General features: G+C 41.1%; 2 protein-coding genes across 5 annotated transcripts; both read right to left on the bottom strand.

The window, feature by feature from the left end:
* Window positions 1-928: 928 nt before the first annotated feature.
* On the bottom strand, window positions 929-5708 carry fkbp6 (FKBP prolyl isomerase 6). 4 transcript variants are annotated; one of them, XM_047574002.1, is made up of 9 exons: window positions 5518-5708; window positions 3866-3983; window positions 3700-3759; window positions 3414-3616; window positions 3014-3133; window positions 2691-2888; window positions 2317-2426; window positions 1931-2047; window positions 929-1220 (listed from the first exon to the last, which is right to left on the bottom strand). In XM_047574002.1, exons 1-8 carry the CDS (start codon window positions 5587-5589, stop codon window positions 1969-1971), a joined length of 960 nt encoding a protein of 319 aa, XP_047429958.1. In that variant the 5' UTR covers window positions 5590-5708; the 3' UTR covers window positions 929-1220; window positions 1931-1968. The 4 variants fall into 4 exon arrangements, with proteins under 4 accessions (XP_047429958.1, XP_047429955.1, XP_047429957.1 ...); XM_047573999.1 differs by having other exon boundaries at window positions 3700-3789; window positions 5518-5705; XM_047574001.1 differs by having other exon boundaries at window positions 1931-2030; window positions 3700-3789; window positions 5518-5705.
* Window positions 5709-5935: 227 nt separating this feature from the next.
* Window positions 5936-10296, bottom strand: tmem244 (transmembrane protein 244). The gene is made up of 6 exons (XM_047573958.1): window positions 10124-10296; window positions 7661-7746; window positions 7493-7569; window positions 7122-7247; window positions 6851-6895; window positions 5936-6660 (listed from the first exon to the last, which is right to left on the bottom strand). The coding sequence occupies exons 1-6, from the start codon at window positions 10214-10216 to the stop codon at window positions 6563-6565; spliced, it is 525 nt and encodes a 174-aa protein (XP_047429914.1). The 5' UTR covers window positions 10217-10296; the 3' UTR covers window positions 5936-6562.
* Window positions 10297-12914: the final 2618 nt, after the last annotated feature.

Below are 12914 nucleotides of genomic sequence, written 5' to 3'. Positions count from 1 at the left end.
GTCCAGATCACACTTCTCCTGATATTTGCCTACACGTCCATGTCACCAACTTTGCATCTTCAACCACAACCATCAAACCGAAACATATCTGTTACACTTGAAACAAACTTCATGTGTGAAGTCTAAGTGACGCAGTTTAATTTTAACAAATTTAAGAGAATAGTGGACACATTTTAAAACAAAACTAGGTTTTAATATTTTTCTCTGCACACACCGGCGTGACTGAAGGCCTTTCTGTGCAGAGCTTGTGTGTCTTCTCTGCACCTGTGTGGGTGCTCCAGCTACTGTCTGCGTAATCGGTGAATATGAATCGGCCGAAGGCATGCATGTGAGCGTGAATGCTCGTTTGTCTCTTCGTGTTGGCCCTGTGATAGACTGGCAACCTGCCAAGGATGTACACTATGTCTCGCCCAGTGCTAGGGATTAGCTCTAGCTCCCTGGCGCCCTCTAGAGGACAAGCGGTTAGAGATAGTGAATGAATGAATGAATGAATGAATGAACTAGTGTGACCAGTCGGCAATTGGTCAACTGATCATTTACACAGGAAGACTAATACTTACTGTATCTTTTAATCAAGCACTAGCCATGTGCCACTACTACTGTTCAAGCCAATGTTGTATCTGCTATATATCTGTTATCGTGTATATACTGTATTTGTTCCTGACCTTTATTTTTCCATTTTTTATTCTGAAAGTCTAATTTATGTTGAACAGTTTTCTATTTTTTATGCTCTTATTCTTACGCTTACTTAAGTGCTTTGTTTTGCACCAGTGAGCAAAAAGACCAGAGTCAATTTCTATGCATGTGCACACGTACTTGGCCAATAAAGTTGATTCTGATTGAGATACTGTAGCACAACGAAGCCAACCTTAAATTCAAGATCATGAATGTTTGCAGGTTCCAAACGATCAAAAACAAAGACAGGATGTTAGATGTGAAAACGCTTTTATTTTTTTTTTTAATTTCCATTATTCTCAACTCAGGAGTGATTACATCCCATCAAACACTCAAATGTGACATTTACAAAGAGAATATAGGGGACGGAAGAGAACTATATTAACAAACTTTTGAACTAAATACCTTTTTTAATTAATAAAATAAACGTGTCAAATTAGACATCAATATGATATTATTCCCTTCGTAGTGTTAGCCAAACTCAAACACAACTTTCAAAAGAAATGGCAGCACTGGAAAGACAGCATGCTGTTGAGTCTTGAAACCTGCAACACAAACATTTGATTATTGAGGTCAGTAAAATGCTTCAGCGATGCTGAGGGTTCATGTCCACATCCAAGTTTTGAACAGATGTTACATGCACAATTATTACAGCTTTGACCTTTTTCTCAGAGAGAGACCACATTCCCAATAAGCTGTTTTCATTGCTAGTAAAAAAAATAAATACATCCAGTAATAAACTCATTTATGTGAAGCAGGATTTTTTTCTACTGGTTACAGACGTGCTGGACGGTGTCTTTCTGCCCAGAAATGTGGGGTTTTTTGGCCATGCATCTCTACCACAGCCATAAACTGCTAGCTAGGTGTTTGTGTGTGGTTGGTGTGTCGCAAACTGCAGTAAACGTCCCAACTGGGACACACAATCCAGAAACTGTTCAGAAATCCCAAGAAATGCTCCTACAACCTGACCTAAACCGACATGTCTAACATGCCAAAATCAGAAAAAGCACGACAAGCATTTCCTCTTGATAAACAGTGAAGTTCTTGAACTTTCGTATTCACTACAGACGCAGTATTGTCACTCACAATAGAAAGAGTTATTTCCCAGGGCCAAACGACCCACAAAAGATCCTGAGGGAAAGGGAGAAAATGGCCCACTGTTCAGAGCTTATTTTAAATTAATAGTCTTCCCAGACAAGCCGAGAGAGAGAAGCACATATTAAACCAGGCAGACTTCAGGAAAATAGTCCCTCACCTTGTTTCTTCTGATCTTTACATTTACGTTGAGGACTTTCAGGTCTCAGAACATCTTTGAGTACAAGTCTTTCTCTTTGTCCAAGCTGTCCTTGTAGCATCTGGAAAATAAAAAGGACTAAGCACTGTTTGATATGTGATGAAAAAATGACAAATATGCCAAACACGTTCTTCCTGTTCTTCCCAGCTAGTCTTAACTCTTCTGGGAAATACCGCCACAAAATGTTGGCTGTAGTCTTAGCAGTGCGTTTAAATGCAACTTTCTGTCAGAGGCAACGGTGACATGAGGTGACATCACAGCCGGCCTTCAGACGTCCAATGCGTCTGTATCTTAATGTAAACCTGAGGCCGAGGGCACAGAAACAGCAACTTATTGAATCCTCTTACATTGTCACTCTCCTCAGAAGATTATTGATGTCACTGTCAAAGGGCTTCCTCGCTTGAGCGCTTAAGAGGCAACCCTGGGCGCTCTCATATTCATGCAGCTCCATGTAAGCCTAAGAGAGACCGTATCAGTTTATATAAAACAGACTATAGTCATCAAAACGCATCCTGAGCTGCTTGAGAGTTCGTTGAATTGTCGCTCAAATGGAGCCAAATCACTGCATGGAACTTGACAAATGACGAAGGGCAGAGATATATTTTTTACATCAACGTCTGACTGCGCACATCATCCCTGTTTTTGTCCTTAAACAATAAATCTCTTCAGACTGAGGAATTTTATCTAACAGGCTGAAAAACAAACAAAAGCCCCGTCTGACCTGTCCACAGCGGAAAAGAGCCTTTGTGTTGTCAGAGTCTATCTCCAAGGCTTTGTTGGCATATTTCAGGGCTTTGCGAGGGCTGTCCAGACGCAGCTCAGTGAGAGAGAGGTTCAGATAGAGAGGAAGCAGAGCTGTCTTGATCCTCTCCGTCTCTGAATCACCCTGCGTGTCTCTGCTTCCCAGGAGCTGCATAGCCTGTTGGCGAAGCAGAGAATCCACAACAAAATTCACAGCGTATTAATACGACACCACGCGCAAAATGTAATGATACGTAAAAGCAATACGTTCTTTAATAATCTCTATCATGTCTATGGGTTCACCTGTTTATAATGATCCTTGGCATGGTAGTAACGGCAACGCCTGAAGCAACGGTTGCCGAAGCTGCGTAGTGTGCTGACAACTTCAAAGAGTGTGGACAGAGGAGAAGTGTTCTGGCCGTCCTGAAGACAAACAAAATACAGAAACACAAAGAAAATCCAGCAAATTTATAAATTATCAGTAATATCATTAAAATTGTATTACAAAGAAAACGAGCAGTGGGACATTTCAGGAGAGAAAAACAAGGAGTACCTATTCTCTGTAAGGATTTAAAGGGAAAGGCATGTATGGATACGTCCAGTTTGGATTCGTAGCACAGTATTAGGTTCATTTCTGACTGTTGGAAAACCACAGTCACAATTTAAGGACTCTTAGTCCTGACACCAGCAGCAGCTCCCCTACCGAACTCATGGTAATAAAGTCATCCACTTGTTTGGAGTCGAGGTAGTCGAGGATATGGACCTCAAACAGGACCACGGCAGCAGACGGGATGAATGGAGGACAGCCCAGATCTCCGTAAGCGTACTTAGGCTGGAAGAGGAAGCGAGAGAACTCTCCTCTCTTCATGGTCATCAGGCCCAACTCCAGCCCAGCCAGCGTCAAGTCTGTTTGAACAGCCACGTTAAAAACTGATCCTTCCATCAACAAGAACACATCAGTCGTACACACTGAACCAAGAATCTCTTACCTCTTCCTATCTTCATCATTGGGGGATACTTAAAGTGAGTGGTGGTTTCGAAAGGCTGGTCTGAATATTCCAGGAAACCAGAGTAATGCACTGAGAGAGATGGGGCATGCTGAAGGAAATGATTTGATTGATTGTGACTGATGGTTCAGAAATACATTTTACCTACATATCACGGAAGCGTCTTTGGGCACAGGTGAACCTTCTCCAGGTTGGACCACCTCTTTCAGGATCCCTCCATCCCCCAAGATGTCATTCATCTGCTGGCGTAGGTGCTCAAAAGGACTCTACCAAGGCGAGAAATAAAATGATGCCACTCATCAGCTCAATCTGTCAATTAAAGCACCTTAGTTACAGTTATTCTTGTCTCTTTCCCAAAATATACACCCAATCCACCAATCAACCGTAACAATATGACCACTTCAACACTGATTATCGCATTATTATGGTGGGGTCAGGTGGAAGGATCTGGGTGACTTGGAAAAGGATCAAACTGCCATGACTAGACAACTGGGTTCTGTTACTGGCTGAACTAAACCTGCAGCTCTTGTGGGGTGTTTCTGATCTGGTGACAGTTACTGGTGTCTATAAAATGGTGATGCTTTTGCTAATGTTCTGCTGCAAGACCTTGGTTCCTGTCGTGCATGTGAATCTGTGAACCTACTCAACAGAAATGGTATTCCCCAATGGCAGTGGTCTATTTCAGCAGGATACTGTCTCAAACCAAAAATGGTTCAGGAAACACAACAATGACTTCAATGTGTGAACTTGGCTCCAGACCTTGATCTAGTCGTAGATCTGTGCTATGTTCTGAATAAAATCTGATCCATGAAGGTCCCACCTCACACGAACAACAGAAAGAATCTGCCACTAACGTCTTAGTGCCACATACCACAGCACACCTTCAGAGGTCTACTGTACCCGTCCATGCCTCAATGAGGTCATGAGGCTGCTTAGGTGGCAAAGGGGGGAACAACACACTACTGAAGAAATGAGAACAATCCTTCAATACAGCGTCTATACGAACTACGGAAAAAATAATTGTTCAGGAGCTTAACTATTAACTCCCTTAGACTGACTTAGTGCACATATGCTGTGTATACGATAACACATTTCTCAGGCATTCTCTTAACAGTCTTCAAGTTTGTATGTGAGCGATTTCAGCTCCATAATGAGATGTGAAGACATGACTGAACTGATATTAATATTCACACCAAATCTTTATGACTTCCCCGAGTCCCCGTTTTGGATGGCCTGTCCCCCGGCTAAAGCTGTGCCCAAAAATGTCCCGATTTTAGCGTTTTATGAATGAGAGAAATAATCTTGCGCGTAGACTACAGCGACGGTTATTACGGTAGTCGCATAGGAAGCGCCAGTGAGCATGTTACGCGCAGACTACAACTATTACGGTAGGTCGCCCTACTATTGACATTACAGACATAGCGCAGTTTTAATATCTTGAAATATGAATAAACACGTCAAAAAGAACGAAACCGCAATTGCCCCCGTTTCTTCGTTTCATCTTCATAACATTTAATTCTTTTTTCATCTCCGAGCTGTAAATGTGCCCGGATTTCATTTCAGAAATCTGTTCACATTACTTAAAATGTGCAGCGACTGCACTACCAAGCTAATGTGGACGGATCTAAGTGTAAACTTTTGTCCTGTATTTTGAAGGTACCATATATGTCTACACATATTTTACTGTATATAATAAAAGGTTTACTCAATAAAAAGAATCCGTCTTCTCTTTACCGTGGGGCCTCACTCTATCAATGTAGCTTGCCAGCTGCTAGCCGCGCTAACATGATGTTGACTTACCGGAACTCTGGTGGACAGCTGCTCGGCGGGGCTTCTCCTCCACACACTCGATATTAACCCGTTCCCTGACATATTTAGTTGGTGATATAAGTTGCACGCAAGCCTCTTGGAGCGGTTTTTAAGAGGTAAATCAGAATAAAAGTAGGTTCCAACTTTGTTTAGGAGCGCAGTTTTCGCGTACCTGAGTCAGGTGACCTACACAAGAAAACGGGGCTCCGAGGACCACTTCACTGGCTACCAGTAAAAGTAGCGCTCCCCCCAAATAATCCCAGGAATTGGTCGGAAATGTCTAAATAGCTACTTCTTGGTCTAAAACTTGTTGTTTGTGCCAGATTCTTAACTACACAGCCAACGATAGCCACACACTCCAATAGCCACATATATGAATGGAAACACAGAGTAGACACACCAAGCAATCCTTCAAATATCATCAAATATTTAATGAAATCTCCCAACAGATTTGAACTAATACACAGAGGCAACAAAACAAGGATTACATGAAGCGTCGACATGAGCATTAGATAGCATCCACTCATATTTTAAGAATGAAATGGGGAACAAATGTGGATTTTTTTCTGATAACCCAACTGTCTGAGCACATCAGAACTTTGCTTGCATTCTGAGTAGTTTTTATTTTTATTTATTAGCCAATTAAACTATATGCAGATGTTGTAATGTGACTTATTTTAATTTTTACATTATGGTAAAAAAATAAATAAATAGATAACTGACTAAACTCACCATGGCAGAAATATCCATCAGTAAAATAATAGTTAGTATTTTACGGTTTTCAGCTTACAGTGTGAATTGTGTAAAGAAACAATACAAAATAATATTTAAACTGTACAGAATATCTTTTTTAAAAAACTGTTTGTACAAGGTGGGATTTGACTTTTAGCTAGTGAACTAAGTTAAAGACGAACAATATATATCATAAATATCCAATATTAACATGAACGTAGACGTAAAATGTAAAGTGAACCCATGGCTCTCATCCGGACCGGAGATCAGTCAATAAGCCTGTTAAAAGCTTTCCTTGTGTACTTTAGAAGTTCTGTAGTTCAGCTGGATACACAAAGTTGCTCCGGAAGAGTTTGTAGGCCAGGAGCTGTCCTCCAAATATCATCATCACCAGGCCCAAACCTGCAGAGAGAGGATCAGCTGAATCTGGAGGCGAGTAGGAAATGAGTTACAGTAAATCTTGTAACAGGAGAAAATGATATCTGTTGGTCACAGAGGGATTAAATTTATTCTGCAAATGGGACTGGAGACAGATAACAATCCAATACAGGTACAACCAGAAAGATGAGCAAGAAGTAAGATCAAGTCTTACCCAGAGCTATCCACCAGTGCTCAGCTGAAGGGAAATCTGACATCACTGCAGTGATACATCAAGATATTGTGTTTAAAATGAGACAAACATTTAATTTAATGTATATATAAAAAAAATAGAAATATACATATAAACCTTATGTGGGTTTCCAATGGATAGTGCCGGTGTTTGTTTATACATTTCTGAACTACAGACACTATATCCAATTACATAACCAGGACTCCAATCCTATCAACTGTTCCGCTCTATTGATCCACTTGTGTGTGTTTACCTGCTACAGTCATTGCGACGTGCAGCAGTGTCACAGTTATGGCGTAATCCCAGACCCACTCCTCCACGATCCAGGCGAACACCAGCCCTCCCAAAATGTAGGTGACTTCTGTGGAGATTACTCCGACTGGAAGTAGGACGAGAGAAAGTGACACACATGAAGCTGCACTTCACCACAGAGTATTATCATTATGTCTGGAACTTAAAGGTGTCTCTCGGTCTTTCTGTTTATTGTGCAGATATCTAGCCCTGAGAAATCAACTGTGACAAATTGTTAGCACTTTGTCTCCTACCAAATACGTATCATTAGTTATATGGTTGTATTATTTTAAAATCAGCTGATTGAGGCTAGTTGTAGATGCTGCCGCTCACCCAGGTATTTGGGGTTCTGCCATGATGGTTGTGTTGTGTAGTCGAACGGAGTCAACAAGCTGTTGATATCATGAACCCTGGAAAAAAAGCAGGCTAAACTTCAGTTCTAAGCTGTTCAGTTTGACGTGAAACTCCACATGTGTTATCACAGCGTGTGTCAGAGTGTACCTGAGCAGCCCAATGCAGAGACTGACCACCATGTAGTAGAGAGAGTAGAAGCTCACCATGCACATCAGCAGATTCTGCAGAACAACCTAAGGAGGGAAGAACGCTAAAATGTTAAAATAATGAAGTCATGTTGTTTATTGACTTATCTTAGTTAAAGTTTCCTTGAAATTTTCTTCAGAGGAAGGAGAAGGAACAAACTGTTTCTTATGTATAATTTCAGATACTGACTGAATAACAGCGGATTTTATTATGTAGCTCTGTATACCGTGTCTCGCATTTGATTTTTCCTTCATCTGATTGCTGTAAAAAGGTAAAATGGCCACCCACAGCAGACTAAAATACCAAAATCAATACCGCATATGAGAGCCATTAATCGGATGAGTGAATGCAAGTTTGCTTCAGATAAACAAGGTGATAACAGAGAAACAGGCCAGTTAAGTATGAAGTGAAAACAAGCCTTTATGGCAGTGATTTTAATCTGAGAACTCATTAGGAGATATATCCTGGAAAAAGGCATCATCATTATTTGAAGTGTTGTGTGCGTCCCAAAGCTAACAGAGCATCCCGCTCCTGTCCTCCATGTTCTCTTTCACTTCATGACCCAGAAAAAAAACAACCTTCCAGACAGCAGACCGTCAGGACTTGCTTGCTTCCATAGATGACTGACTGCAGCCTTTACAGGAAATTAGTTACAAGACACCCGACATAAGACATAAACAGCTGTTATTTTAGCTCGTCAAACACTGGTGTAACTAATCACATTAATAATGAGCTCCATTCTGCTCAGGTGTTCAAGTGCCAAGGCTCTTGCTGCTGGCTCACACCTTAATGGAACCGAGTCATCGTCAATCTCGTTAGTTACGACCGTGTTTTTCCTCCTGCGTCGAGTCGAATTGAAAACTTACACTTACGCGGCCTTATGAACAGATTTTATGGCTGATTGATTCATGATAAGCCTGCTGTGATGTCTGTCTAAAACTAAAATATAAACAGCAACATAATGACATGATAACATTAACGCCATGTTAAATGCTAATTAGCTATATTAGCATGCAAACACGGTAAAGTTAGCTGGCAAATACCACAGACATTCTATCAGTAGCAGCATGTTAGCACTGTCATTAGCACAAGAAAAGCTACCATTAGCTCACTAATAAGCGCAGAAAATAACACTGAATTTACATTGAGTGCTCTTACTGAGATGAATTAACTAATTTCTAGTTTAAGCTTAAAATGTTTTTACTTATGTACAGCTTTAATGCAACTGAGATTCTATGCTAATCTTTGTGTTGAATAAAGTTAAGTGGAATCTATAAGGCATTGGGGTGTCATTGGGTCAGGAAGGTAGTTGACCTCATGCTAATGCCATCATAGACGGCTAAAAACCTTGGCTAACTCCCTGGTAGCACAGCAACTTGCTCTGGTTTGGTGCTAGGCTATAATGCTACCGAATTCAACCAAAATGGTGAACGTGATAAACATTACACTAGCTAAACAGGAGATTGTTTGTCTGTTGTTAGCATGCTGACGTTAGCAGTTAGCTGAGAATACAGCAGTTCACAAAGGACTTGCCTGTCACAACAAAAGCATGAGATTCATGTTACCTTATATCTACTAAAATACATTCAGTCTTTTAAAAAGGTAAATTTTTGGTTTTATTTTTTTTAGATGCAGAGTAATGAACTAAAAATAAATAAATAAAAGTAGGTATTGGGATTAGACCTGCATCTGTAGGCTGATATGTTGAATTGCGTCCTATGTTTAATGTAGTGGCCACTTCAGCGGATGGGGAGTCGTGTTTAACCTATTAGCCACGAGTGTCGTGAAAGTAGATGAGCTCATGCTAATACCTCCAGAGGCAGTTAAACACTTTGGCTGGCTCCCCAGTTTGTTTGTCATCTCCAAACCAGACTGGCTGAGTTTCAAAAACTTGTCCTGAAAACCAGCTTTCAGGCTTTAAATGTTCCTCTCCAACCACGTGCTGAGCCACGCATAGGAACATTTCCTCATATCGCGCTATTGATTAATGATATACTAAAGACAATAACAGCTAGACTAAGACAATAAAGACATTACAGAAAAAAACTAATTCAGCTTAATGTTTGTGAGTGTAATGAAGTCCAACAATTCAAATGAGTCAACAAAACTGAGTGGGTTGTAAGTGGTTAAATGAATAATGTTGATAATGATGAACTATTACAACTGCATTGGCTTTCTTACTAAGATCACTTAAGTGTAGGAAATATCTCTATCCAACCCCAGTCGGTTATGGACACTTTCTGTCCTTACGATTTCTGCCTTAACAGCAGCTGGAATAAGAATCTATTTCATACACAGACATTTGTATTTGAACATCAATTAGCCATGTTAATTTTCATGAACATTTCCAGGCCCAGACTTTCTGCTACGCTAGAGAGTTTAGCTCTATTCTAGCAAGCTCCGCATATCCAAGAGAGTTCTTACCAAGGTCTCACTGGGCGTAGACTTGAGCGAGAGGGGTCCATGGCGTTTTATGAGTGCGACTCCACAGCAACGACAGCAGTAGTCCAACAACATGAATGGTTGCTGGTCTAAATGAGAGAACGCAGGCTACATGTGCAGATTTCAGTGTGCCAGAGTGTGCCAGAGTGTGTCGGAAGGAGGCGAGGAGGGTTGGATTAGAAGAAATGGGATTACTACTAAGTAGTCTGAGTAAATCCCAAAAGGGATAAAGGTGAACATGCTGTAGTACGGATGCGCACACATTCACATACCCTAGAAGAAGGAAGTAGGTTTTGAAGCTTATTACTTGAGGAAGTGCTACAGACGCAGATTTAAGTCTGGATTTGTAGTGAGGACGCATACAATGTACCATTTTTTTGTTTCTTTTTTAATTTCCTCTCTTAATTTTCACCTTTCTTTTTTTCCATTAGATTTTATTGACTAAAAAACTCACAATTTATTGAAGCTGTTTATTAAAATAATTGCTATTTTCCACCCTAGCATGATGTCTTTCACATTAAATTCAACAGATTACTATCAACTTTGCTAATAGTTAAACGTGGCCTTTACAGGCAGTCAAAATGTGTGTTTTTTTTAATTTAGTCTTCTATTTGTGAATCATCTTTGAAGGTCCAGCTTTTGAAAAACATCAAGACAGGCACGATTACAATCTTGTCAGGCAGTTCGTAGTATGACCACTAGGTGGTAATATAGCCTCAGAGAGAGTTTAATCCACCAACAAAGCCAGGACAAGAGATAACACCAGCCACATGCACAAGACTGGCAGCACCAGATAAGATACTGTCCATTCATATGTATGAATGATGTGTGTGTGTGTGTGTGTGTGCGTGTGTGTGTGTCACAAACATTTTCACTTCATCCTTATTTTGAACTGCCAGCTTCGGATCCTCCATCATCTATTCAGGAAAACAAAGAGATGAACAAGAAAGAATTTAAGTAGTATGACACATCCTGTCCCGTCTTCTACAGAAATAGACTAAAAAACTCTAAATTCAAGCACTCAGCGTCACAAACCGTGTGTGTGTGCGTGAGCAAACGCACGTGCAGCCTTTGTGGGGCGTGTGAGGGTTTACTTGGCTGCCACGGTAACCTGCATCATTGTAACCATGGTGACGGAGAGAAGAAGAGTAAGGGGAGGGGCCATGAAGAGTAGGATAGGCGTCATAACCATCCGTCCACCCCCTTGTGTGTCTGTGTTCTGGTACATTTTATTACTCTCACACAGGAATCTAATCACACTACTCTCTGCTTTTATGGCACAAAAACAGGAAACTGCCTTTTACCTTGGTGTTCAGGTGTGGACATTATATATGTTTTTGTTTTGTGTCTTGCTTTTTGTGGCTGCAGTAGTGATGATGTACATGCAAAATTTAGCCCGCACACACTCAACAGATGGGAGCAGAAGACCAGTTTAACATTTTGGGAAATACACCTGATAAATTTTCTTGCAGTGTCGATTTTGTTAACTCTTAAAGAATCAGATTAGCTCTCACATAATGCTCAATAGAAAGGCGATTTAGGGTATTTACTGAAATGCTTTACTATTTCTTTGCATAGTCGGAATTTGCTCCTAGATGTCTGCGAAAGACAAAAGCATCAGCACGGCGCAAGGAATTTTTGTCCTTCATAAATCCTTAATACCGGGCTAAAAACACATTACTATCAAGGTGTCCCTAAATCCTCGTTTGAGACCAACACAGCTGTGGCTGAGCAGCTCAAAAGAACAATAAAACCTTTTGAAGCTTAAGGGGATTTTAGAGGCATTTCAAGGCTATTATTAAGCTTGCATTAATACTCAAACTAAACCTCAAATATCAAACAAGGACGTGTTTTTTCGTCCCATTTTTATTTCCGCCTCGCTGCGGCACATTTCGATATCAGCTGTTACCAGCTCCAGACCTGATATGACTTAAGAATAGAAAACAGGACTGACAGAGACAACTGCTGTATCCGGGGGGAGTGTTTACGCCACACGTGTATCGCCTCTGTTGTCCCGATCTGCTTATAAGTTCTTTAAAAATCATTTCAAAACGCAGTGAGGGGGAGAGGCACTCATGGGCGCACGGGGGCTCATTGACCTACATGTCAACGTGCTGTGTAGTAGGAGCGGAGAGGCTTTAATTACCATTCAGAGAGTGTGTGTGTGTGTGTGTGTGTGTGTGTGTTTTTGACGTCACACAAACACTGAGTGATACATCATCGTTTGTTCCGAGATAAACAGGCAGTAGCAGCAGTAACTAGGTGGAAAGAAAGAGAGGGGCTGCATTACAATTAAGAGAACGAAAGTCGGAGGGAAAGGACACATGATTGGACTAATGAAAATGATCATTAGTTGCAGCTCCGAGCTGTGCTCCGGCATGGCCCATCCTCGTCCGGCCAATTGTCCAATCGCCGTGCGTGAAATGATCCTCGTAAATCTCCCGCCACTCCTGCTGCATCCCGGCCACGCCATAAACCGGCACTGTGAGAGATTTTAATTTCAAATGACAACACTTAAAGCGAGGAGATTCTCTGCTCCCCCCGTTTCTCCTCTGCCTCTTCCTGTTCCCCGTCACCCACATTCTCTCTCCACCCCCACTCTCCAAATCTCTTCTCAATTACACTCTCCCGTTAATTATTCAGCTTGCAGACTGCCGTCCACAGCTGCTTGCAATAAGTATAACAAGAAAAGTCAACACATTTTGAAAATCCCATAATCCTTTGTGGGCTTGTAAACAAGTAATGCAACGGTAAACAATGTAAGGCTTTGTTT

The sequence above is a fragment of the Mugil cephalus genome, chromosome 21 (genome assembly GCF_022458985.1).
Source record: "Mugil cephalus isolate CIBA_MC_2020 chromosome 21, CIBA_Mcephalus_1.1, whole genome shotgun sequence".
In the NCBI taxonomy this organism is placed as follows: domain Eukaryota; kingdom Metazoa; phylum Chordata; class Actinopteri; order Mugiliformes; family Mugilidae; genus Mugil; species Mugil cephalus.
Note: the sequence above shows the minus strand (reverse complement) of the source record. Positions and strands in the feature narration are given on the sequence as shown.

Coding starts and splice junctions, on each gene's coding strand:
- fkbp6 (XM_047573999.1), bottom strand. CDS start 5,589: ATGTCAGGGAACGGGTTAATATCGAGTGTGTGGAGGAGAAGCCCCGCC. Junction 3,617..3,699: donor AATGATGAAGATAGGAAGAG/GTAAGAGATTCT, acceptor CTGTTCAAACAG/ACTTGACGCTGGCTGGGCTG. Junction 2,889..3,013: donor CCAAGGATCATTATAAACAG/GTGAACCCATAG, acceptor CTTCGCCAACAG/GCTATGCAGCTCCTGGGAAG.
- tmem244 (XM_047573958.1), bottom strand. CDS start 10,216: ATGTTGTTGGACTACTGCTGTCGTTGCTGTGGAGTCGCACTCATAAAA. Junction 7,747..10,123: donor CTACGCCCAGTGAGACCTTG/GTAAGAACTCTC, acceptor TTCCCTCCTTAG/GTTGTTCTGCAGAATCTGCT. Junction 7,570..7,660: donor CTCTGCATTGGGCTGCTCAG/GTACACTCTGAC, acceptor CTTTTTTTCCAG/GGTTCATGATATCAACAGCT.